Below are 25,028 nucleotides of genomic sequence, written 5' to 3' on the forward strand. Positions count from 1 at the left end.
AAAAAATTGAAAACAATATACGATAAAGTGAAGTATCAATTGTTCAGTGTCACCTTTTCACGATTACACTCATTGGCAAGGAAAAGTATGTCTTAGAGCCTTAATGGGATAGTGAAGCACCCGCAAAGCGATGCCAAGAGCCCAACATGTTTTGAGCCTCGCTTTAAGGCTTAAGCGTGCTTTAAGCGCGCCTTTGACAACACTGACCCTCATACAATATGTTTCTTTGCACACATATCTTGCACCTCATTGGTTTAAGACCAACTCTACAAGAAATTTCAAGACAATATTCAAAACAATTGACCCACCAATGTAGCGGCAAACAAATAAAAAGTAGCATGTGTAAGGCACGACACTCCTACAAAATCTAGCCATGCACCTGTGTACTGCTGCTCAACAATGTCTAAAGAGAGTGCAAATTCTTTTCTTCAAACCAGATTCTCACCTTCAATGGGTACTTGGAAAATTAATATAGTTCCTCTAAAACACCAATGGAAATCGGACTCACAAAAGGAAAAAGCAGCAGAAGAAAAAAGAACTTAAGAGGCGCAAGAGGATGAATAAAGAAATTCTGGATAGCTAATCATTAACATCATAACAGTGTAATACTACAAAGAAATGTTTTCTCCAATGTAGGGTGTTTAGGGAGCTTAATATTTCTAGATCACATAGAGAGGAAGCACAAAATGCTTTAAGACCAAATAAAAGAAGCAATATAAAATTCGTACGTTTCAGCTGTTACTCGTCATCTTTGTATGGATACTCCTCAGGAACTTGCTTCAGAAGTTTCAGCTGCAACTCGAATGCATCATCCCCTCTAAGCATATCACGGATCCATGTGACTTCTGTTTTCATTGACACCTGAACATGGGGCAAATGCAGATAAATTTGGTGTTCCAGCAATTAGCTAATATATATGCAACACTACCAATTTCATCTGTTCTTAATACTTGTCCACCCTTACTGCGGGAGATTAAAGAGTACATTTTTGCTTCTCATATCCCACAGTAAGTCTCCTACTAAACCTAACAATTGCCAATGGATTAAGGGGATTCATTTAAGATAGATTATGAGGGAGACTGCAACATTGGAAAATGAAAACTCATCTGAGTTTAGTATGATATGAAACAGACGATGAATAAGGAAAGCAAAAGGGAAAAAGCGCAACAACACTCCATATATTTCCATATGGGAAAAACACCCTTTCATTTGCACGCTAGTTGCCATTCCAGTCGGAAGGACAGGGCTTTGGTCACGTCTACTATAACTTGACAGTAAATCAGGACGTGCGTATGTCTACATCTATAACAGCTTTCTTCTTCTATCACAAAGCATGTATATTGTGCACAAGAAGACATAGATAATTAGCACATGCTATAGAAGGGTGAAGCTCACCATCTCTAATGCTCCTCTGATTACTCCACTTAAGATGTTACAGTAATATAGACCTTGACAAGTATCGGGAAGCTCAACAAAGTCTACCAAGGGGTTGTCCTCCAAAATCAAACTGCACGTTGTTCCCTCAGCATCCCAGTTGCCCACAGTTGCTGTGACACCAAGGAACATTTTGAGACCAACCTGTTCATTACGTGCAGCAAGAAATCATGTTTCTTAAATCAAGAATTTCAGCATAAACTTTTTAAAAGAAAGATTAACTAAGAGTGTACTATAAAGAAAATGAACTTGAGAATACGATGGGTAGTTATAGGCTGAGGTGCTCAGCTAAACAAATGACATAGAAACAACACGATATTCTTTTTCCTTTTTTTATATAAATAGAACAACTGGATATTCTGCTCACTACCATGAATACTGGCAGTGAAACTACAATATACTCTGCTCCACCCAGAAATCAACTAGGAGGTTTATTCCCAACTTACTCAAACATCCGAAAGACAAACTTCCTCACAGAATGAAGGGAAGAGGAGCTAGAGATAGAAGCAATTACTACCTCCTGCTGCATACTTTATGTATGTATGTGTGTGTGTGTGTGTGTGTAGACATGCACACCGTCAATCTTCTATTGCAAAGCAAAGTGTAAAGAGAATGTTGTTGGTTACACACATGGTAATACATTTGGAATGTATTGAGGTCCAGAAAACTTATCCAGCCTTATTAGGCGTTCACTATGTCAAGAATTAGCTAGGAATAAAATTTATCTAAAAATCCATCATTATCATATCCTAGGGGTAACAACAATCCCTCTAAACAATGGGAAAAGAACGACCAGCCTTTCTCTCATTTTCTATTTACCCTATCTCCATCTTTTCTCTCTTCTTCTTCTGTAGAACCCTAGAGAAAATGCGTGACCCTCCCACACTCCCTCTAGAAAACCCTCATCGTCTCCATCCCTCCCCCTCCCTTGCTCTCATATCTGTTTGCATTTGTTCTGGTTAATTATATTTCTCAACTTTGAAAAGAATGAAGAAAAATGGTGGCACAAGTCTTTCTCTTCAAAAAGAAAAAAAACAACGTGTTATGCTGTGTGTTTACATCTTCTTTGCTAATCTGATCATCTCTTTGTTTCTGCACCATATAGATGCTTGCAAAAGTGAAGATCTATTTTTTGTACAATTTAGATGTTCTGTTATGCATTTTCTTTTCACTTTACGTACCATTTACATGATCCCCTTTGATAGAGAAATAAAGAAGAGGTTATTCAGTTGTATAGAGACTCCAAGTGGGTACAAACAACATGACCAAATTTTCTCTATACTTTCTTGTTCAGGTCTGACTGCTAAAAGACTATTTGAGTATAAGGATATTTTGGCATGAAGCATCATAGTGCAGCTTCCAGAACTAGATGCATTGTGTTCAAAGTTTTGTCTCAATCTTTTTTCAATTCAAACTACTGCCACATTAACCTCCAATACAATTGTAAAATTGATACTTCCATATTGTTCCTTCTGCTTTGCATTGGCTACTGGCACGCGTAGGATTTCAGAACTACTATTCAAAACAAAACTGGAACTCCGTTACTAAACCAACACACAATTAAATGAAATGCAATTTGGAGGGGGAGAGAGACCTTGGCAATGACTTCAGCTGTTTCCTTGAAATCGATACACCTAGAGACGTTAGATTTTGCCAGAAACTCATCAATGAGCCGAATTCCAATGTTATAACCCCTGCAATTCAGTTAAACCTCTCAAAATTAGTTTATACTTCTTGGCCAATAAATAAATTGAATTGCCACTGATAATTCCAACCAATATCAACATCAGTGATACCTCAATCCTTGTTAGAGTCGGCTATATGAATCCTCGGGATCCATTTTCAGAGGATTCATCACTACTACTCTGGCTGTAACTTCCCTCATTTATATGGACTTCGGATCACATAGGTGGAGTTCAACCGAAAACTCTATGAACAGTAACAAAAGACTACTCCCTCCATTTCAATTTATGTGATATTATTTCCTTATTTGTCCATTCCAAAATGATAGTTTTCTAAATTTAAAAACAATTTAATTATAAACTAAGACATTTTTATAACCACACATTAATGATATATCTAAGAGCGCAAGTTAAAAAAAATCTTCCTTTTTTTTCTTAAACACTGTAGCGAGTCAATCTAAGTCACATAAATTGGAACCGTGAGTAGAACTAGGTAAAGGATTTACATTTGATCAAGCTGTTTGTTGACCTCTTCGACCTCCTCCAGATCGGTAAGCAATTGCCGCACGATCGCACCGTACGTTAGGGTGAAAAGTTCAGCGTTCTGTTGAAAAAATACAAAATTAGTGTAACATTAATTACTGAATTCAACAAAAAATTAAATAAAATCGAGATTTTTAGAATACCACGCGTTCAACGTTAGCGAAAATGGCATCGCCGGATCTGGGGGCAACGGGAGCCATGTGAGCTTTGAGATTTGCTTATTTTCCGATCGATTTATGTCTGAGCCAGCTTAGAAGTTAAGACTGTAGAAGAAAATACTGATGATTAGCAGTAAACGGGCTAGGCCCGATTGGACTATAACCCGGGAACTAAATCTCAGTTTTCTTTTTCGGGTCGAGTTGACGCGTTGAGAGAGTCATTATGTTAAGAATTTGAGCGTTCGATGGCAATCGGGCGGGACGGGTGCGGGGCGAATTTGGCAAAACCTACAAAAATATCAACTCGCCTCGCCCCCCATAGTTATTTTTTTAATTTTCAACCCGTCCTGCCCCACTTAATTTTTCTTTAATTTTTTTAACCGAAATGACAGTATATTAAGACGAAAGGCTAAAAGGTTACCCACAGTCAATGTCATGTCGATGTTCTTCAATTGATTAATGGCTAAAAGGCTTATACCAGTTTGAAGAAAGCTTATAAATAAATAAGTAAAAGATGAAATGAATAAATGCAAAAGAATATGAGAAATATTATGGTAAAAAAAAAAAGATATTCAAAGTGCTGTGCAGAAAAATGGATATGCATATTAGAAAACATACACAAATTTAAGTGTAAACTGTTAATCTATGCGGTAAAAAAGTGATAACTACGATTCAAGCAAACTCCTAAATTTTTTATAAAACTTAGACAAAATGCAAAATAAATAAAGTAAGAACTGGATCATTTCTAAATTTTAATCCAGGGTGCAGACCAAGTTATTCTAAGATGCCAAGTTAGGAATTAAGATTGATTTTATGATGAAATGGATAAATTTAATTTTATTCAAATTAAAAGAATGTGAAAATGTAGTTGAAATGATTGCTTTGTTTCAAAAAAAGCTAAAATTTAAAGTTGCCCCGCATTAAACTCGCAATCTACCCCGCTCCGCTTTAAAAAATTTTAAAACTGTTTTAATCAGCCTCGGCCCGCCCCGCACCCACACCTGCATAAGAGTAAACCCGCCCCGCCCCGCCCATTGCCATCCCTCATAATGCAAATAAATTTTTTATATTACTTGATTACTCAAAAAATATTTATATGTAAACCTTATAGCAACAATACTATATTATGGAGATTGGGATAGACCTTACCCCTACTTTATGGAGGTAGAAAGTCTGCTTCTGAAAGCTGCTCGACTCAAGCGTAAACCTTCTTAATACAAGATAGATAATCTACTATAATATGTAAAATTAACTAGATAATTAAAACCCTTTAAAGAAAAAAGAATATAATTTTTACTTTAGGTAATTAGAAAAGGGTGACATGATTCATCCTAAAAAAAATTTACTCCTTCAGTTTCAAAAAGAATGAACCTATTTGATTAGGTATAGAATTTAATAAATAATTTGAAGACTTTTGAAACTTATGATCAAAAATAATTGATAGATTATACACCATCTTATTAATAATAAAATGAGATATTTAAAGTTACATTATTTTTAACTTTAAAAATAGGTTATTTTTTATGAAACAAAATAAAAAGAAAATATATTTATTCTGGAACCTACTGTATATGCAAAGTGACTGTTAGTATTAAAATTGAAAATCTAGATAAATAATTAAATTTTGTTAAAAATGAAGAAATTTCACCATTTTAAAAGGAGGATAGCATAATTATGTCAGCATTCCTGCTTGGAAATAAAGCGTAATGTAATTCAATGTGAGGACCATTGAAAATGAGATATTTGGAGTCTAGAAAAGTGTGCACCTGATATTTGCCTTAGCCCTTTTTTAAAATAAAAAACAGAAAAGGCCTAAAAATGTCACTCAACTTTGAGAAATAGTTTATCCATATCATCCAATAAAAAAATGTTCATTTCATGTCATTGTCGTTACATATTTGGCTCATCCATGCCATTATTGACTAACGACTCAATTTTTATTTTTTTAAATATTTATAATACCCATATTTTCACGTGTCATGTCGTTATTGGTCCGAATTAACACATGTCTCACTTAATTTTAACCTTGGTTAGGTCCATTTACCCAAACCCACCCAATTAAAACTTACTCGAATCATTAACCCAACCCAAACCCTTCATACCAAATCCCCTTCTCTCCAATCCTCTTCCTCAAGATCTAAATCATGGCGGTGGTTGCTATGACGATGATGACCACCGTACATCTCCGAACACCATCTCTACTGCCACCGCTTGTCACCAGAAACTTCCACTATTCAACCTTGTCTTCTTCTTCTTTTCTTCATCATTTTCTTGAATTGTTTTAATCACCTCTTCTTCATTGTCTAGGGGGAAATCTTCGTTTTCCTCTTCTGTTTCTTCTTCTTCATCACGAATGAGATGTAATCTCAGTCGTCCATCTTGGCCGGAAGCAAGGAGAGTTTCGGGCCGACCAGTTTTCACCTCTGTCAACTCTAACCTTCCATCTTTACTCACCGCACGCATGAAGAAATTTGGCTTTCCGTCTTGGTTTAAGGACGACAATGGCGGCGGAAAATTCTTTTCTTTCTTCTCCGAATTACTTTTTTGCCAGCACCTTGAACTAAGTGGGGAAGACAACCGAAGAGAAGGGGATTTGGTATGAAGAGTTTAGGTTGGGTTATTGATTTGGGTAGGTGGACCTAACCAAGGTTAAAATTAAGTAGGGCATGGGTTAATTCGGACAAATAACAACATGACACGTGAAAATGTGGGTGTTATGAATATTTAGAAAAACAAAAATTGAGCCGTTAGTCAATAATGACATGGATGAGCCAAATATGTAACTGCAATGGCATGAAATGAGCATTTTTTTATCGGATGACATGGATAGACCATTTCTCAAAGTTGAGTGGCATTTTTAGGCTTTTTCCAATAAATAAATTATTGTATTGCATTAAAAATGAGATATTTGGATTATCCCTTTTGAAGATATCAACAACAACTCGGTATAATCCTACTAATAGGGTCTGGAGAAGATAGTATACGCAAAACTTACCCCTACCCTGGGGTTGAGAGTCTGTTTCCGAATCACCCTCGGTTCCTTCCCTCTAAAAACTTCTCATCTTGCTCTTAGGGTGACTCGAACTCACGACCTATTAATTGGAAGTGGAGAATGCTCACCACTAAAGCTCACCACTTTGAACTTAATAATAACATTCTTCCCTTGACGATAAATAATAGAGAGTCTAGGAGCAATGATATAGTGTGATTTGCATATCACAAGTTAAGTTTGAGACGTAAAATCAGTTATTAATATTTGTATTAGAATAAATTATCCTTGGAGCAATTATAAATTACGGATTCGAATCGTAGAATTAGCCACGCAACTTATATTATACTTCTATAGAATGTAATTCTTTTCGAATCCTACGTGAACATGGAATACTTGGTAACCCGTGATAATAATAATGTAACGTAGGAAGTTGCCATCCAAAAGGCACCTAATTTTCTCCACCGCTCAAAGGAAAGGACAAGGTAGCAGTAGCGTGCAGGTTTGGTGTATAAAATAAACAAGACACGTGTTACATTACTATAGGATAATCCATAAGGCAATTTCGTCTTAAGTCGGCCATTGCACCTTTAAAAGGAGCCCCTTTGTGCCCATAATCTTCATCCTTTGATTTCTCAATTCTCAAATATCAGTTTTTCTCTCTTTCTTCAAACACTTCTCAAGGTAAAAAAATTAATTTCATTCATTTTCTTTTTGTTCCTCTTATTTTATGCTACTTTTATTTAATTTAGATCTATATTTTTAGGATCTTAAAAAATCAATTTTGATTTGTTTTATCGCTCTATATATGCACCAAGTTGAAATTTTTGTACGTTTATTTTGTTGTGTCTATATTTTAAGATCTAAAATATCCTTTGCTGAGAAAAAAAAATCAACCTTGATTTTGTTTTACCAGGTTGAATTTGTTATTGCTATGTATACAGTTGAAAAATTCAGCTTTGATTTTATTGTATCCTTTTGTAGTTTATATATGAATGGAGCTGAATCTGTGTGCTAATTTTGGTTGATTTTTTTATGTATACAGTAAAAAATCGATATTAGTGTTGCTCATTGATTTGTATTAGCACAAAGTTAGAATTTTGTGTGAGTTATTTTGATGATTGAAGCCTTTTTTGTATATACAGATGCAGATCTTCGTGAAAACCCTAACCGGAAAAACAATCACCCTTGAGGTTGAAAGCTCCGACACTATTGACAACGTTAAGGCTAAGATTCAGGACAAAGAAGGAATCCCACCGGACCAGCAGAGGTTGATCTTCGCCGGAAAGCAGCTCGAAGACGGTAGAACCCTAGCCGACTACAACATCCAGAAGGAATCGACCCTTCACTTGGTGCTCCGTCTTCGTGGCGGTATGCAAATCTTTGTTAAAACCCTAACCGGGAAAACAATCACCCTTGAAGTCGAAAGCTCCGACACTATCGACAACGTTAAGGCTAAGATTCAGGACAAGGAGGGAATCCCACCAGACCAGCAAAGGTTGATTTTCGCCGGAAAGCAACTCGAAGACGGCAGAACCCTAGCTGATTACAACATCCAGAAGGAATCGACCCTTCACTTGGTCCTTCGTCTTCGTGGTGGGATGCAGATTTTCGTCAAAACCTTAACTGGGAAAACAATCACCCTTGAAGTCGAAAGCTCCGACACTATTGACAATGTTAAGGCTAAAATCCAGGATAAGGAGGGAATCCCACCAGACCAGCAAAGGTTGATTTTTGCTGGTAAGCAATTGGAAGATGGAAGGACCTTAGCTGATTACAATATTCAGAAGGAGTCGACTCTTCACTTGGTGCTCCGTCTTCGTGGTGGAATGCAGATTTTTGTCAAGACTTTGACCGGGAAAACCATCACTCTTGAGGTGGAAAGCTCTGACACTATCGACAACGTTAAGGCGAAGATCCAGGATAAGGAGGGTATCCCACCAGATCAGCAAAGGCTGATCTTTGCTGGTAAGCAGTTGGAAGATGGCCGAACCCTTGCTGATTACAACATCCAGAAGGAGTCAACTTTGCACCTTGTGCTTCGTCTTCGTGGTGGGATGCAGATTTTTGTGAAGACGTTGACAGGGAAAACCATCACTTTGGAGGTGGAGAGTTCCGATACTATTGACAATGTGAAGGCTAAGATTCAGGACAAGGAGGGTATTCCCCCGGATCAGCAGAGGCTGATTTTTGCTGGGAAGCAGTTGGAAGATGGAAGAACTCTGGCGGATTATAACATCCAGAAGGAGTCGACTCTGCACCTTGTCCTCCGTCTCCGTGGTGGTTTCTAAACTGTCCGTCGGTAGTGGTGGCAATGCCTGTGTCTGTGTCTTGGGTCTGTTTGCTGTTTGTTTGATTCATGATTTAGTAGTTTGTGTAGTTTCTGTTACTTGTCATCATGTCATGTCTCCAAAAGAGGCAAGGAGACTTGTTCTCTTGTCTCTGTTTGTGAATAATAAAGTCCGAATTATGGTTTAAATGTTGGCCTTGAACTTCCTTTTTTCTGTGCAATCAAATGAGAAGACTATATCTCAACATTTGGTATTAAGCTGTTAGATATGATATCTTGTGTAGTAGTTACAAATTTGATTTCTGCTATTGCGTATTTGATCTCAAACGTGATGATCCAAATGACAGACTATTCTTCTACCCACCAAAGATATATACATCCCAAATTTTTCTATAACGACATTCCTTTCGGAATCAATTTTTGTGTTATATTATTATATGTCTATAATAGCACTTTGCTGTACAAACAAGGCTGTTATAGAATATACAAACGAGACTGTCATATAATTGTTTTGGCATAAAGCTTAGCTTCCTGATATGTGTTGGAGCCTCTCCTGTAAGATTGTGTTGAGGTCAATGATATGTTGGGTACCAAAACGGCTCTGAGTTTTTAGCTGTGGTTTTGAATTTCACCTAAATTGCTCAATTTGCTTTTTGGAGCGATGTTCAGGACATCAGCTGTGGACAACACTTTAACAACCTATACATCCATGTCTATATTTGTCTAATATTAAGGGTGTCAATGGACCTTTAAACGTTTTGGTTCGTGTCAATAGACGCAGTGGCACCAAGTATATAAAATATTATATTATGTATATTAGTTAAAAATTATTTTTATAAATATATATTAAACCTTGAAAACCTTTTATAACGGTTCTAGCAAATTTATAGCTTCGGTCACTGTTATAAATGGGCCATTGTCAGAGATCTTGAATGCTAGAAAAGTAGAGATGTTTCTTTTCTGGGAAGTCCTACACAATGATGCAAATAGTACAAGTTACAATTCTAATATAAGAAATGGCTTTACAAAGATCTATGTTATTCTATGGTTGTTTTAGCAATCTCTTGTAGAAAGGGTCATAATTGAAATAGCACTTGTAAATGGACCATCCAACCGTTTTCCCCACGTTTGGCATATATCCCCCTATATTTATTGTCAAGCAGATTAGAAGTTTTGAATATTCGGTGAAGTTAAGAATTTCTTCAAGGGTGTTTAAATTTGAAAAAAGTGAAAAAAATCATCGATAAAGAATGTTCAATATATGTTATACACCTACTTAAGCTTCTTGATAGTTCTCTTTTTATGTGTATTATGCCTTATTATATAGGCATAATTGCCTTCTGGACCACTTAAACTTGCACCGGATTTTAAAGCTGATACATGAACTTTCAATTTTTCCATTTTAACACCTCAACTCAACCAATTACTTAACACATTTAACCGTTGACTATGTTTATGTGGCAGTAGCACAACTGACTTGGTCAAAGTGCGTGCTAATCATGCAGAAAAGGAGTGTCACTCGAATTACTATATTTAAGAATATTAAATCCGAATAAAAAAAGAAAAAGTAAATAAAAGACAAAAAAATTAAAATAAAAACATCCTAAATCCTAAATTATCCCTCCTGTAAACCCCTTTTTTATCTTCTTCCTTACAATCCCCCCCCCCCCCCTCTCTTCATTGCAACTTTGAACAATCCTTTGGCAAGTCTTCATTTCTCCACAAACTAATCATTTTGGTCGGTCTATCTCATTTTTCAGTTGACAACAAAGGTATAGTGGTGACAGTGTTTTCGGCGATCTACTTTGGTTGGTTGAGACTACGAAATTACTGAAAATTTTTAGGGGGAAGAAGTAATAGATTCTCAAGGAGGTCTGTTAGTTTTGATTTGACGAGTGTCGCCGAGATGCCATTTTTCTGATGAAAATCTTGTCGGAATGATTTTGATATTTTTTTAGAAGATCTGATGGCTTGTTTGGACTAATTTCTATACTGAGGTTTGGTTAAGGTATGTATTAGGATATGAATTAATCATATTTGAATTTTTACTATTGGAAATAGTGGTTGTGCAAGGGAAGGTTTTGGTGGAGCTATGGTGGAGAAGAAAGGAAAGAGAACAAAAATTAAAAATTTGGTAAATTGGTTTAAAAAGGATGGGACCCAGATATTACAAATGTCAAACAATAAATAGTCTTAGTATTTGACGTGATATTCATGTCAGGCAATTGAGATACACGCTCCGAGCGAGGAGTTTATTATAAGTATTTTTATCGAGTTTGGATGCTAAAATGGGAAAATCGAAAGTTCATGTATCGACTTTAAAATCCGGTGCAAGTTTAAGTGGCCCAGAAGCCATTACGCCTATCATATAAGCACACTTCAACTCCAAGTGGGAAGCTGGATCTTTGAACAAGATTTGAAATTGTTCAGTTACGAATTTGCCTCATCCTTGCTACTAGGGTTAGTATCCTCTTCCTTCCAGTGTATATAATCATAAAACCTCCATTATTGAAGCTCAAGTTTCTCAAATTTAAAGTTTGATTGATTAAAAAAAAAACCCATTGAAGGTTGAAGCTTTTATATCTAAGATTTGAGATTAATTTTGAACTGGGTGCTATTGAGTTTGCTTGAAAATATCATTGAGTGTTATTCCAATTGGTTGGAAATATCAAAAGGAATTTAAAACTTAAATTTGAAGTGATTTAGAGCAAAATTGAGCTAGATTTAACTCAAGTTTTAGAAGAGACTCGAGAAAGAAAAAGAAGAACCTGTGAAACTCCATTGATAGGATTCATTTGTATAATAATATATAATATTGTATAATAATATATATGGATATATAAACATTTCTTATATACACTTTTGATGGATTACTATCTTCTTCGGTATTAAAATTGAGGTGTAATGGTGGCTAAAAAGTATTTTATCTGTAAACGTATATAATTGTTGCTTATACACAATTATACAATGTAAGTACATTATTAGGCATTATAAATACAAGTGTATGTATATTGTATAAATACATATAAGTATGTATAATTTTGTATATACTAGTGTATAAGAATGTACAACATCGATATTAAATTTTTCTGTGGTTTCTTACCTCTTCTCAAGCGGGACAACCTATTTTATTTTAACTTATTTATCTGTTTTGGATTAAACTCCATTAATGGTACCATTGAAAAAAAAATAAAGAACTAAAATCTAGCAATGATGTGTGTATGAGAAGGAATTGCCGTATGTTCTACCATTGACAAAGCAAAAAAACTGCGAAATTTATTTTATTTGTTTGTTTATAAATGAATGTATATTTTACTAATTGTTAATTTGAGTTCTTCTACTTCTATATTCATATACTATATGTTTAGTAACTATTTAATTGAAACCCAACAAATTTTCTGCAACTGACGGGAAAACGCTACCAGTTCTTTTTTTTTTCCTCTCTTTTTATATTTAAATATATTTTTATTAATTATCTCATAAAGTTAATAGTAAAACACTGATTTTGGTAGGAGTTAAGTACATAATCTCTCCTCAGCAGTAGGAATGTTGCCTACTATTGATCGTAAAAAATGCTAATTGTGTGAAAAAATGTTGGTTTTTTCGGATTTGGGTCTAATTTTGGGCTATAGATTTGCAAAGTTAAACTTATAACTATGCTACTTAATTGCAATATGTGTGTACGAGTTGTACTTATGTGTAATTTTCGGTGTGTTTTTGTGTTCTTTTTGTAGCTTTTCTTTTATATTAAATAATATAGTATTTGATTAGTCATATTAGAAAATAATGATTTTTACGTAACAATGAAGCGTTTGATCGGTTCCACAAGAAAAACATAATGCATCAAAAGATTCATAACTAATTCGAGCTTTTGGTGGGAGCGTTAAAATATTTAAATAATCTAAAATCAAGTAATTTTCTGCATAATAAAAATTTTTATTATAAATTCTTCTGTAACAATGCTAATAATTTTTGTAAAATAATTTTTATTTTTTACTTAGTATTCAACAACCGAATTGAAATTCGACTAATTTGGATTCACGTCGGTCTAATGCCCATTAAAGAAGAAATCATTCCTTACTATAATTCTTTCCGTATCGATACCTCTAATCCGAGACCTCCTGTTAAGATTTAAGGATATTATTCATCTCATCACACCCCTTAATGATAATTTCATAATTACGACTGTATAAATAATTGCTAAATTATAATTCCAGCACATTTTTTCCTTTATTTTTTTCAAATTTATAACTCCATTAATAATAATTAAAAATAAATGAGGCCTAAGTATTTTTTTTGTCCTCGACCGACACAGCCCAAAACCCGAAAGCCATTATATAGACTTTTCTTATTGAAATCAACTAATCTGCGTGCATTCACTTCTCGCTATTTGCTCAGACTTATCCGAACGCGTGAGGGTTTGCTCTATAACAACCTTTCCCATCTCTCCAAACCCTAATTTTCGGATCAGGTAATCTCTAATTCCTAATTGTTTGTAATCTTTATAATCTTCAGATCCGCTAAATTAACCTGTCTCTAGATTTTACATGATTTTTATTTGAAAATTGGTATCTTGTTGTGAATTTTACTTTACAGTTATTCGATTTATATACCTAGAAAATATGTTTTTTTTTTGTGTGATATTCTTGTTGATAAAATTCAGATTTTTATTTGATAATAGATATCTTTTTGGGAATTATATGTTAGAGATATTCGATTTAGCTTTTTGAGTTTTTCTTTGTCCGCTGAATTAAATTGTACTATCTAGCTTTTACATGCGAGAAAAATCAGATTTTTATCTGAAAATTTGTACTCGTTTTTGGGTATTTTATTTTGAAGTTACTTGATTTGCATAGATTAGCAAATAAGGTGTTTTGGGCTGTTCTTGTATTTACATGTGATAAAAATCAGGGTTTTTTATTTGGGAGCTGGAATCTTTTGGGGAATTTAAATGAACAGTTATTCAATTTATATAGCTTAGCAAAGATGTTGTTTTCGGCTCTTTTTTGGCCGCTGAATTAAATTGTCTCTCTAGTTTTTACATGTGATAAAAATTTGATCTTTATTTGAAACATGTACTCCATTTTTCGGTATTTTATATAACAGTTACTCGATTTATATGGGTTAGAAAATAGAAAGTATGGTCTTTTTTTGGGAATTTAACTCTATAGTTATTGGATTTATCACTTAATTAATCTTTTGTTTTTACTTGTGATAAAAATCAGATTTTTATTTGAAACTGATATCTCTTTGGGAAATTTATTTAACAGTTATTATATATGTATAGCTTAGCAAATATTGTGTTTTGGGTCTTTTTTGCTCAACCATTTTCATGCCTTCGATTGTTGCCTTTTGAAATTTTATAAGAATCAGATTGTTCCTCTGAAGAACTGCTACCCTGTTGGGGAATTTAGCCTACAGCTTTTTGATCTATCAGTTAGCTTGTTTTTTGATTTGGGTTAATTTGTTAGCCTAAGTTTGGTTATCTGATGTGGTTTCATGCCTTTGATTGTTACTTTAATCATGAAAGCTTATAAAAACCAGATTTTTCTGTGAATAACTATTATCTTGTCACAATCTTTCTTTACTGTTCTTCAATTTCTATCTATGTTGCTCGGACTCTCCGAAAATGGGGCCGGATACGTGTCGGATCCTCCAAAAGTAGTGCATTTTTGAAGGATCCGACACGGGTGCGGCTACATTTTGGAGAGTCCGCGCAACATAGATTTCTATGGCTTTATAGATCTTTTGTTTTGGGGTTTCATTTGTTTGCATGATTTTGGTTATTTCCATGCCTTGGAGTGTTATTTTTGCTATGAAACCTTTTAAAAATCGGATTTTTCTTTCAAGAACTGGTATCTCGTCGGGAATTTCATTAGTTCGGTTGGTTCAGTGAGCCATATTTTGGTTATTCGACGTCGTTTTCATGCCTGATACGTTTGTCTCTGTCATGAATCTTTTGGTATACAGTTTTTCCAGATCTGTTTATGATGAAGAATTCATCTTTTTATTTATTTATATAATCTGTATATTTTAAATAACAATCTCTTCTTTTAGGTTGTTTTATTAGCTCAATGTTTTTACTTGATGTGGTTTCATGCCTTTGATTGTTGTATTCGTCATGAAATCTTGGTGTGAGACGGTTTTCCCAGACCTGTTAGTAATAAAGGATTCATCTTTCTTCTCTGTACGGGTTTTTGGTATTTGTGCCATGGGTTTTCTTCATCTTTCTGTTTCCAGAATTATGTCTTCTGACTTTTATTCTAGTTATTACCACTTTTTTTTTTTTTTTCTTTTGCGTCTATTCTATCCAGCTATATGAGTGCAAGTTTGGTTGTATTTTAAGTCCTGTGTCACTTGTGATCATTACACATCAGATGATATAATCTATCTTCGCATACTACGAGTTTGTTTAGGTAGATGCTTTCGATATCCATGTTGGCATGTGTTGATATAATTGATGAATGACATGTTTGCTTATGATTTCTGGTTGTATAATTGATGAACTTTTTTTTCTACCCAGGTCTGAGCATCCAAGTTTTGTTATTTCAGCGCGCTTCTTGTCTTCCATTCTCTGAAAAGTTTCATGTCTGAGCTCGACCTCCAAGTTCCCACTGCTTTTGGTATGCAACTCGTTTGTCATAACATAATTTCAGTCATTTTGTATGTTGTTGTTTCTATCATACTTCTAATTCTCTTTCAGTTTCTCTTAGAAGCTTGCAACCAGCAATTTTTTATATGTTGTATTTTGATGGATTAGATGCAAAGGGCACATGAAAAAGATTATGTTGCTAGTTAAGGAGGTGAATTGTTGTAGTTTGATTTATGATTGACCTATATTGTTGCTTTGATGTCATCCTTAGATCCCTTTGCTGAGGCAAATGCTGACAATTCTGGAGCTGGGTCAAAAGATTATGTTCACATTCGCATACAGCAAAGGAATGGTCGGAAAAGCCTGACAACTGTGCAAGGGTTGAAGAAAGAATTCAGCTACAATAAAATACTGAAGGACCTTAAAAAAGAGTTTTGTTGCAATGGTACTGTTGTCCAGGATCCAGAACTAGGCCAGGTTTGTGTATCTGTCTGTTAATGTCTTGCAACTTCATGGTCATTTTTCAGTGCTGTGACTAATATACCGGTGGTTGTTGTTTTTGAAGGTTATTCAACTCCAGGGTGATCAGAGGAAGAACGTTTCTGCATTTCTTGTCCAGGTGATTGCTCTTTACATCAGCCAATAACTCTCTCTTGTTCATTTTAACTATTTGCTGCCATCATGAAGACGTGTGCTAAATAAGTTATCCTTGATATCACTATCAGTATACAAAAATCTTTCTATCATTGTACTGATTCGACACAGTTAGTTCTTCCTTAAATTTTCAACTCTATTGAGCGGCCATTTGAGTTCACTAACAACATAATTCTCTTTTAGTCACGTGCTATTTTTGTTGCTATTATTTGCTGAAAATCTCTCGCAAAATAGAAAACAAGCGACGAGGGAATTGCATACAACTAAATTCTTTAAGTTTTGACTGAACTGTCATCTTGTGATAATTAGCTTTGATGGTGTTGCAGTTTTAATGTATTGTCGTTGCTAATTTTTTCCCCTTTAACTTTTGGAAACAGGCTGAAATCGTGAAGAAAGAGCACATCAAAATTCATGGTTTCTGATTGCCATCATCACTCATCGTGCAGTTATCATATTTGTCGTGCCAGTGCAGGAAATGCTATCCAAACTTAGTGATAATAAAGTTTCCTAGTGTCTTTTAATCCCAAACGGGAAAAAAATTGCTAGTGTTGGTTTTCTGCTAGTTTGATATAAATGCTGTGTTTTCCCTCGGCTTTCTGCCTCGTAGTTATGGATTCTGTTATATTTTCCAGCACAAACATTGTGCATGCGAATACAATGGATGGCTTTATCATCTTTCAGTTGTTGTTTAGCATTTACATGTATGCTTGTGTTTACCCTCAAAATGGGATAACAATTGAATTTATATGCGGTTTTAAGGATGCATAATATAACTTGATACAAATTAAGAAAATTGATTAATATTGAAATTAATGATAAGAAAATAAATGCAAATCACACAAACTGAACAACTTTGGCCTTAGAGTTTGATCACCCTCGAATCAAGAACTACCTCAACTGATATCTGAACAGGATAACAAGATATAAAAAATAGAAATAACAGTGTATTGCCTTTTTTATGTGTATTACAATGTGTTCTACAAATGATTAAACCTTCCTTTATATAGTAGGGGAGCCCTAGTCTTGATACAATTCTATAAAAGGCAAAAACTCTAATGTTAATTAATCGGCCTCTCCTTGATACGTGACGAAATTTTCGCCGTGATCTCCAACTAATCGCGGGTATTTCTGTCTTCCGTTATTTGGCTCGACAAAATTCCCCCGATCTTGTTCGGTCCAGAAGTCACGAACTCAACGATTTATCTTCGTGCCTTGGTTCGATATAATTTGTGCTCGAACTTTGACTTGTCGCGTTTCAATCTCGACTGGTCATGCAATAAACGAACCCAGTTTCGGCAGTATACAAAAGGGTTGGCTCGAAGCTTAACTGCTTAATTGTATTTGCACCTCGAACAAAGGAACTCATTATATTCCTTTGGCAAATCATGCAAGAGAGTTTCACTCTAAAATTATCGTTCGTCTTGGTAGGGTACTACTACTGGTTGCCATACTTCATGTGAGAACTATTGGGTAGAATGCTCTGTTAGAGAAACTACAGCGTTGACGCTGGCTAGTGGCTACGACAACAACAACGACCTAATGAAATTTTGCTAGTGGGGTTTGGGGAGGGTAGTGTATATGTGGACCTTACCTTATCCCGAGGGGATAGAGAAGCTGTTTCCAAAAGATTCTCGACTCAAGAAGACAAAAAAAAGGCGAAAAGAGGCAATCTATCAGTACCATCAATAGAAACCATAGAACAAAGAACAACATCACCAGAACCATAAAATAAGTGAAAAGCAAAACAGTAATCAGTAGATAAAGCACAACACTAAGAGGAACGAAAGAGTAGTGGGAACTCAACATTAACCACTAACCGTCAAAGACCAAGTCCTAACAGACTAGCCTCACTCTGCGGCGCCGTAGAGATATTCCCAACTACCTCCTAACCTACAACCTTAATGCTCGATCTCCACAACTTTCTGTCTAGGGCCATGTCCTCGGTAATCTGAAGCCTCACCATGTTCTGCCTGATCACCTCTCCCCAATACTTCTTAAGCCGCCCAACACTGGCTAGTGGCTACTGCAAGAAAAACAAGAAAAGGCGTATTAACTTGTTATAGAGGAGGTGCGATTTGTTTTCTTTTATTTCATATTTGTTCATTTCTCCCGGTCTAGTCTTACGAGGAGAAAAACAAATGATTCGGTATAAACTTGAAGCTTGTGTCAACACTGCCTAGATTGGCGTATTGGGTATTTACATTAGTGTTTCGATTAATTTATCGAATGTGGCCCATTAAGGAGGAGATATTTTCTCGTTAATAAGATTTTTTTCATTTCTAAAGTTGGAATTTTTCTTATTAAGGGTGAAGAGTTTCTATTTGTTTCACCACAAAACTTTGGTGGTAAATAAAAGATAATTCATAGTGTTATGATTAATACTGTACTTACTACATCAATCACACTTTAGTTTAATCTTGTCTAGCGAGCAAAACAGTAATCTTGTTTAATCATGTAAACCACTCCACTAATTAACAACTGGCATAACTAACCTCCATCTAAACTAACACACTCAAGTGTGTGAAACAAAAAAAAGATATAAATATCCCTAGCTAATCTATGACTAAGATATATAGACAACTGTTGATCATCTCTAACCTCAACACCCCAGATCTCTGAGAGTATCAGCCTCACCACAGTGATCATCTCTAACCTCAACACCCCTCCCCCAAGTTGGAGGGTGGAGATTGAACCCCCAACTTGCCCAAAATGTCACGATGCAAGGGACCCGACAACGATTTAGTAAAGATATCGGCTAATTGCAAACGAGTAGGAACAAAAGAAAGAGAGATGAGCCCAAATTATAACTGCTGCCGGACAAAATGGCAGTCAAGCTCCACATGTTTAGTGCGTTCGTAAAAGACGGGGTTTTTGGCGATGTAAATGGCTGTCTGATTGTCAGAGTGAAGCGGAACATGTAAGGAAGGAGGAATAGACAAATCGGAGAGGAGGCGAACTAGCCAGGTTAATTCAGACACAACACGACGCATATATCTGTACTCTGCCTCGGCGGAGGATAAAGAAATAGAGGGTTGTTTCTTGGATTTCCAAGAAATAGGGAAAGACCCCAAACCGATAAAAAATCCACTGACGGAGTGGCGAGTATCAAGACATGAACCCCAGTTAGAATCGCAGAAAGCAAGAAAGTCAAAAGAAGGAGAGGAAGTCATAAAGAGGCCCAAACCAGGATCTTTGAGAAGATAACGGAGACAATATTTGGCAGCATCCAAGTGAGGGAATCTAGGGTCTTGAATGAACTGAGAAAGATGTTGCACATCCAAAGAAAGGTCCGGATGAGTGTGGATCAAAAAATTGAGTTTGCCAAAAAGACGACGGTAAAAAGAAGGATCAGGGATAGGGTCCCCCATCAGCAAACAACTTGCAAGTAGGATCCAAAGGAGAAGAAGCAGGTCACTCAACAAGACAGTCAAATTCGGAGAGCAACTCAAGGGTGAATTTGCGCCGACTGAGAATCAGACCTTGAGGATCCCTAAGGACTTTAATGCCAAGAAAAAAAGATTAGTCACCCAGATCCTTTATTTGAAACTCAGCATGTAAGAACATTTTCAAATCAGGAAACACGTTATTCCATCAAAAAATTCGCATAAGATAATACATGGCTTGATTTGCTGTTTAAGAAGAAAAACAAATGCCGCATAAGTCATAACTAATGTAACATTGGTTGATGGTATTAATAAATACATGCATTTGTAGGGAAAATGAGTAGATAATATTGACTAAGAACAAGAAGAAAAAAAGAACAACTTATCAAAAATACTGTGTCATGGCAAGCCACTGCCTTGAAAGCGATTTCGGCCCGACTGGGTGCAAATTGTTATGACCGATCGCTCCCCAAGGTTCCACAACACCTCCAGACACGTGCACTCGTGGCTGGAAGTTTAGAATTTGCACAAAACAGTTTCCCAGAAAGAAGAGAATATGAAATTTTTTTCTGTAGTTGTTACAGAAATTAAAATATTATAGGAAGAAAGTAATGATTGGCAAGATGAATTCTTGGTTAACAACTGAGTGAATATGATGGCTAATGATCATCTTATTTATATGCAATTAGGGAAGTTGCATGTATGACAAGTGTGGAGAGTCTTTTAACACTTGTCTAAATATATTAGTCCATTTGACAAATGTACCTAGTCTTCCATGCATGAAGACACATGGTAGATTTGCATAGCCACTTGTCAAAGACATTCAACAATTGGCTTTAAGCCTTCATGCAAGAAGCCACTTGGAAATAGATTGAAAAATAAAAAGACCCATGGCTATCGATTGTAAATGGATTTTCAAAAAGAAATTTTTGACTTTGTATTATAAATAATCAATAATCCCCCACTAATGCAAAAACAAAAATAGAACAATTCTGGGCAAAAGAAGGAACATGTACTTAAGGGTCAATATCTTTCGATTTGAATTGACACGTAGTGAAATGAGGCAACAACTAACATCCACAAAGTGAAGTACTCTTGAACTGAATAGACATTAGTGGAGACCCCCACAATACATAATATATCCTTAATTTTATGCAAACTCTGCGATACTAACAAAGTACTTTTATGGTCATGCACATACCTTGGGTCTCATGAGTGCTCTAGAAAGACATCCCAAGTCTTTCATAAAAGGCGACCGCACCTTTACACTCACATATATGATTCCATCAAGTCTATCTACACATATACTACCTTAAGGCTATGGAATGTTAAGAGTAAAATAAGCTCAACCTTATAAAGCACTACCACACACCATAGAGTTAAGAATTGTAGTGCATATTGAAGTCTAATATGGCTTTGTTTGACCACAAATGGGTATCCACCATACTTCTTCAATCCATGGGCTTTAGCCCCATCCCCCTCGACGTTTCAAGGATAACTCTCCTTGCCAAACCCTTGGTTCAAAGATCCGCCAAGTTTCTTTCGGATCTTACATATTCCAAGGAAATAACACCATGTTTCAACAATTATTTTACCGCACCATGTCTAATGCGTATATGTCTTCTTTTTTCATTGTACACACTATTTTTGGCAATTTCAATTGCCGCATGTGAGTCACAATGTAGATAAACAGGTGAAGCTTGTCTTTCCCACAAAGGCATGTCTGCCAATAAGTTTCTCAACCACTCGGCTTCTTGCCCTACCAACTCAAGAGCAATGAATTCAGACTCCATAGTAGATCGTGCAATAGAAGTCTGTTTTGAAGACTTTCATGAAATAGCACCTGAACCCAAAGTAAACACATAGCCACTAGTGGAGCTAACTTCATCATTGTCAGTAACCCAATTTGCATCACAAAATCCTTCTAAAACAACAGGAAATTTATTAAAATGCAAACACCAATCCATAGTACCTCTCAAATACCTTAACAAACGATGAAGAGCATTCCAGTGTTCACTACTAGGGTCGTTAGTATATCTACTCAATCTACTAACAACATAAGTAATATCGGGTTGTGTATAATTCATGAGAAACATCACACTACCGATTATCTTAGGATACTCAGTTTGAGAAATAATAGATTTCTTATTCTTTTTCAAGTGTATGCTAGGATCATAAGGAGTTCTCATAAGTGATACATCAAAACAATTAAACTTTTTCAATATTTCTCAATATAATGAGACTGAGACAATGAAAAACCATTAGAATTTCTTTGATTTTAACCCCTAAAATCACATCTGCTTCTCCAAGATCTTTCATTTCAAATTTAGAAGACAAAAAATTCTTAGTCTCATTAACGACATTCACATTAGGGCCAAAGATTAACATGTCATCCACATACAAATATATAATAACACAATATGATCCTATCATTTTGGAATAAATACAAGTATCAAATGCATTAACAACAAAACCATTACCCACTAATGTGCTGTTAAACTTTTCGTACCATTGCTTAGGTGCCTGCTTTAGACCATATAAAGACTTTCTCAATTTGCATACTTTATTCTCCTATCCTTGGATCACAATCCCTCAAGTTGAGACATATAGATCTCTTCCTTTAAATCACCATTTAGGAAAGCCGTTTTAACATCCATTTGATGTATCACTAAATTATGAATAGCGGCTAAAACAACAAGATTTCTAATAGTCGCTATCTTAGTCACAGGAGAATAAGTGTCAAAGTATCAATGTTTTTCTTTTGGTTAAAACCCCTAATAACAAGTCTAGCTTTATATTTTTCAGTTGTACCATCAGGTCTCAATTTCTTCTTAAATATCCACTTGCTACTTATAGGTTTACAACCTTTAGGCAAATCAGATAAGTCCCAAGTGTGATTAGAAACTATAAAGTCTAATTCACTTTTAATGGCCTCTTTCCAAAAACTAGCATCTATTGACCTCATTGCTTCACTGTATGTCTTAGGGTCTTCTTTTATTAAATATATTGACACTAATTCATCACTCAAAACATCAAGATCAATATTTTCAGTCAAGAAAGTAGTAATAAAGTCAGGACCAAAGCTAGCTTCAATTCTACGTCTCTTACTTCTTCTAAGTTCATTTTCATGCTCATTAGCAGTAACACTAGAAGAAGACACAATATGAGAATTAACAGACATAGATGTAGAAGCATTATTAGGCACAATACTAGGCGCATTATTTTGCAATGGAAAAACATGCTCAAAAAATTCTACATCTCTAGATTCACAAATAGAACTATCATTCAAAGACATAAATCTATATGCAGCGCTGTTTTGAGCATAACCAATGAATATAACATCAAAAGTATTGAGTCCAACAGTTACTTGTTTAAAATCAGGTAGACCAATCTTAGCCAAACACTCCAACACTTTCAGAATTTTCAAGTTAGGGGCAAACCCTTTCCATAACTCATACGGAGTTTTATCTAACTTCTTATGAGGAGCTTTATTAAGAACATAACATGTAGATAAAACAGCTCCCCCCACATATTATCAGATAAACCCGAACTCAAAAGCTTACAATTCATCATTTCTTTAAGGGTTCTATTTTTTTTTCATTCGGCTACACCATTTTGTTGGGAAGTATAGGGAGCACTAACTTCATGTATAATACTATTTTCTCACAAAAGGCTTCTAGAGTATTAATACTATATTCACCACCCCTGTCAGACCTAAGCCTCTTGATTTTTTTGTCTAATTGATTCTCTACATCTGCCTTGTATTTCAAAAACATGCTTTCAACCTCATCTTTTGACTTAAAAAGATATACCTTAGTGTATCTAGAAAAATCATCTATAAAGGTGATGTAGTATTTCTTTCCACCCTTACTAACAATGTTCTTGAAATTTGCTAAGTCTGAATGTGTTAGTTCAAGCAATTCTATTTTTTAGAAGACTTTTTGGTATGTTTTGCTTCTACACAAATATGACACTTAGAAAAATTATCAACATTAACTGCAGGAACTAATTCCATTTTTCTAAGTCTTTTAATAGAAGCAATATTAACATGGTCTAGTCTACCATGCCACAAATCAATAGACTCAGCAATATAAGCAGAATTGAAAGTACTAGCATTATTAGTAATCTCTTGAGCGATGTTCAGCACAAATAACCCCCCACTAAGGTAACCCTTCCCAACAAAGTCTCCCCCACGAGAAATAATAGCTTTATCAGATTCAAAAACAAGTTTAATACCTGCTTTGTTGAGAAGCGCACCAGAAACTAAGTTTCTATGAAGGGAGGGTACATACAGAACATTGTTCAAGGCTAAAGTTTTTTCAGAAGTTAATTTAAGGAGATTTTTTCCTTTACCCATAACTTCAGCTGTAGTGTAGTTACCCATGTAGACACACTCGTCATCGGCAAATTCCTCAAAGTCAAGAAACAGCTCCTTGTTGGCACAAAGGTGCCTTGAAGTGCCTGTGTCCAGTATCCAGTCAGTTTTGTTAGCCACCATGTTCGCCTCAACAACCACAACAGCAATGACATCACCACCCTCAGTAAGGTTAGCTTGGACTGGAGCTTTTCCTCCATTCTTTGAGTTTTGTCCTTGTCTCTGGTTGCACTGAAAAGCCTTGTGACCAATTTTGTCGCAGACATAGCAAGGTCCTTTCGACTTTTGAAAATAACCCTCTAGCTTATTGAAGTAATTTTGCTTCTTCACTTGTCCTTTCTTCTGACATTTCTTCTGTTTTCCTTTAAACTTGTCTTTCACAAAAGTACTAGAAAATTCCACAAAGTTAGCTTTAGAAGAATTGAGAGAGAGAGATTTCATCTTATCTTTAAGCCGTTCAGACACCTCATCTTTGAAACGGTTTGCTCCTCAGTCCTCATGTGACCGATCAATTCTTGAAGAGTTAAGTTTTCTTTTTATGTTTTAGTTGATTCCTGTAATCACTCCAGGTGGAGACTTTTCAAGCAGAACATTAGCCTGAAGAATCTCACACATCTCCATGCCCTCGTTCAAAACATCAGCAGTCAAGTTCTCATACTCGTGAACCTGTTCCATGATTGACTTATCATCAACCATCTGAAACATGACCCACTTTCCAACGACATACTTCTTTTTTCCAGCGTTATCAGCACCATATTTCTTCTCCAAACTGTCCCATATGACTTTAGCAGATCAAAGAGAGGGTTAGTCATATAATTAAACAGATTCCCTCTTACTGTTTTATTATCCTTTTCAAATTTCTTCTTAGTAGCATCAACAACAACAACAATATTAGCAATATTAGAACTATTAGCAACAACATCAGCAG

General features: G+C 35.5%; 3 protein-coding genes across 3 annotated transcripts; 2 read left to right on the top strand and 1 right to left on the bottom strand.

Moving 5' to 3' along the window:
* Positions 1-557: 557 nt before the first annotated feature.
* On the bottom strand, positions 558-4,025 carry LOC104239827 (uncharacterized). Its single transcript, XM_009794546.2, has 5 exons — positions 3,803-4,025; positions 3,623-3,720; positions 3,029-3,128; positions 1,396-1,578; positions 558-861 (listed from the first exon to the last, which is right to left on the bottom strand). The coding sequence occupies exons 1-5, from the start codon at positions 3,857-3,859 to the stop codon at positions 739-741; spliced, it is 561 nt and encodes a 186-aa protein (XP_009792848.1). The 5' UTR covers positions 3,860-4,025; the 3' UTR covers positions 558-738.
* Positions 4,026-7,409: 3,384 nt separating this feature from the next.
* Positions 7,410-9,285, top strand: LOC104239828 (polyubiquitin). Its single transcript, XM_009794547.2, has 2 exons — positions 7,410-7,490; positions 7,952-9,285. The coding sequence occupies exon 2, from the start codon at positions 7,952-7,954 to the stop codon at positions 9,095-9,097; it is 1,146 nt and encodes a 381-aa protein (XP_009792849.1). The 5' UTR covers positions 7,410-7,490; the 3' UTR covers positions 9,098-9,285.
* A 4,124-nt stretch (positions 9,286-13,409) lies between these two features.
* Positions 13,410-17,015, top strand: LOC104239829 (protein translation factor SUI1 homolog). Its single transcript, XM_009794548.2, has 5 exons — positions 13,410-13,567; positions 15,620-15,719; positions 15,960-16,165; positions 16,254-16,307; positions 16,720-17,015. The coding sequence occupies exons 2-5, from the start codon at positions 15,683-15,685 to the stop codon at positions 16,762-16,764; spliced, it is 342 nt and encodes a 113-aa protein (XP_009792850.1). The 5' UTR covers positions 13,410-13,567; positions 15,620-15,682; the 3' UTR covers positions 16,765-17,015.
* Positions 17,016-25,028: the final 8,013 nt, after the last annotated feature.

Source organism: Nicotiana sylvestris, chromosome 8 (genome assembly GCF_000393655.2).
Source record: "Nicotiana sylvestris chromosome 8, ASM39365v2, whole genome shotgun sequence".
Lineage (NCBI taxonomy): Eukaryota > Viridiplantae > Streptophyta > Magnoliopsida > Solanales > Solanaceae > Nicotiana > Nicotiana sylvestris.